This window comes from Dipodomys ordii, unplaced genomic scaffold, assembly GCF_000151885.1.
Source record: "Dipodomys ordii isolate 6190 unplaced genomic scaffold, Dord_2.0 Scaffold345, whole genome shotgun sequence".
NCBI classification, from domain to species: Eukaryota; Metazoa; Chordata; class Mammalia; order Rodentia; family Heteromyidae; genus Dipodomys; species Dipodomys ordii.
In genome coordinates this window covers 5,304-6,830 of record NW_012267561.1, presented here as the reverse complement: position 1 = coordinate 6,830, position 1,527 = coordinate 5,304, and the positions used below count along the sequence as shown (strand labels likewise).

Genomic DNA, 1,527 nt, shown 5'->3' with positions numbered 1-1,527 from the left:
GAGGGAGGGTCCCCGGAGCCAGGCTTGCACAGCGCCAGCCAGGGAGAGGACCCCAGAGGTGATGGGAGGCATCTGCACCCATCGCTCAGGCAGGAAGAGGTGTTCTCAGTGCATGCCCTCCGGACCCTCTGGACAGACAGGGTGGACACGGGTCTCCTGGTGCCCAGGACCACAGCAGGCCCAGTCAGCATGGGACCCGAGCCTTCCCCAGGGCCATCTCCCCAGCTCTGTGTGGCTCCTCCTCCCTCTGCCCCAGTAACCAAAACCTTGTTTCTGCAGAGCCAAGAGAAAAGCCTCCTTCCGAATGTCCCAAGTGCCCAGGTAAGACCAGGAGGGAAGGAAGGCCCATTGAAGCTGTCCTAAAGAGGTTGGCCCTGGCAGAGCACTAACTTATCGATCTCTCCATCAACAGAAAATTGTGTAGGAGGACCATCTGTCTTCATATTTCCCCCGAAGCCCCAGGACACCCTCACGATTTCTCTGACCCCCAAGGTCACCTGTGTGGTAGTAGACCTGAGCCAGGAGAACCCTAAGGCCGATATCACCTGGTTTATGGACAATGTGGAGGTACACGAGGCCCAGACCCAGCGCCCAGAACAGCAGTACAACAGCACACTCCGAGTGGTCAGCGTCCTGCCCATCCGGCACCAGGACTGGCTGTCGGGAAAGGAGTTCAAGTGCAAAGTCAAGAACAACGACCTCCCAGTCCCCATTGAGAAAACCATCTCCAAAGTCAAAGGTGGGAGCAATGTGCTGAGAGTGCCGGGTGGCCACGCCCACAGGGCGGAGCCTGGCGTGGACAGCCCTCAGCCCCGGCAGTGACCTCTGCTGACCTCTGTCCCCACAGGGCAACCCCGAGAGCCACAAGTGTACGTCTTGCCACCACCAAAGGAGCAGATGACCAACACAAAGCTCAGCCTGACCTGCTTGGCACAAGGATTCTACCCTGAGGATATCTTTGTGGAATGGAGGAGCAATGGCCGGCCAGAGGAGAGCTACAAGAGCACCACACCCGTCTTGGACTCCGATGGGTCCTACTTCCTCTACAGCAAGCTGCCAGTAGACAAGAGCAGGTGGGAGAAAGGAGACAGCTTCACCTGCTCCGTGATGCACGAGGCCCTGCACAACCACTTCACGCAGAAGACCATCTCCCGGTCTCCGGGTAAATGAGAGCTGGGCCTCAGCAGCCCGCGCCTCCCTCTGGGCCTCGGTCCACAGGAGGCTGGCACCCGCCACCCCTCCCCATGTAAATAAAGCACCCAGTGAAGCCTGGGACCTGCGAGGATGTCCTGGTCTTTTCTGAGGCTCAGAGCCCATCTCCTGCCTGGGCCTTGTGCAGTGGGGACAGGCCGGGCTCCAAGGGCTCGGCCGCCATCACCCGGGGAGGGATTCGGCCAGATCGCGCCCAGTGGGGAAGCCAGCTAGGGACTTGGCCCTCCGAGGGAAGCAGCCCAGGCCCCACAGCCCCTCCCTCAGGCATCCCTCCAGGCCCACGGCCCCGGGACAGACAGACTTACACACACCCTC

The 1,527-nt window shown here is 60.7% G+C and overlaps 1 gene segment (V, D, J or C); it reads left to right on the top strand.

Moving 5' to 3' along the window:
- The window catches only part of LOC106001654, a 55,062-nt gene extending 53,777 nt beyond the window's left edge, over positions 1–1,285 (top strand). Inside the window, 2 exon segments of the C gene segment in view lie at positions 413–739; positions 848–1,285. Coding sequence covers positions 413–739; positions 848–1,170 — 650 coding nt within the window.
- Positions 1,286–1,527: the final 242 nt, after the last annotated feature.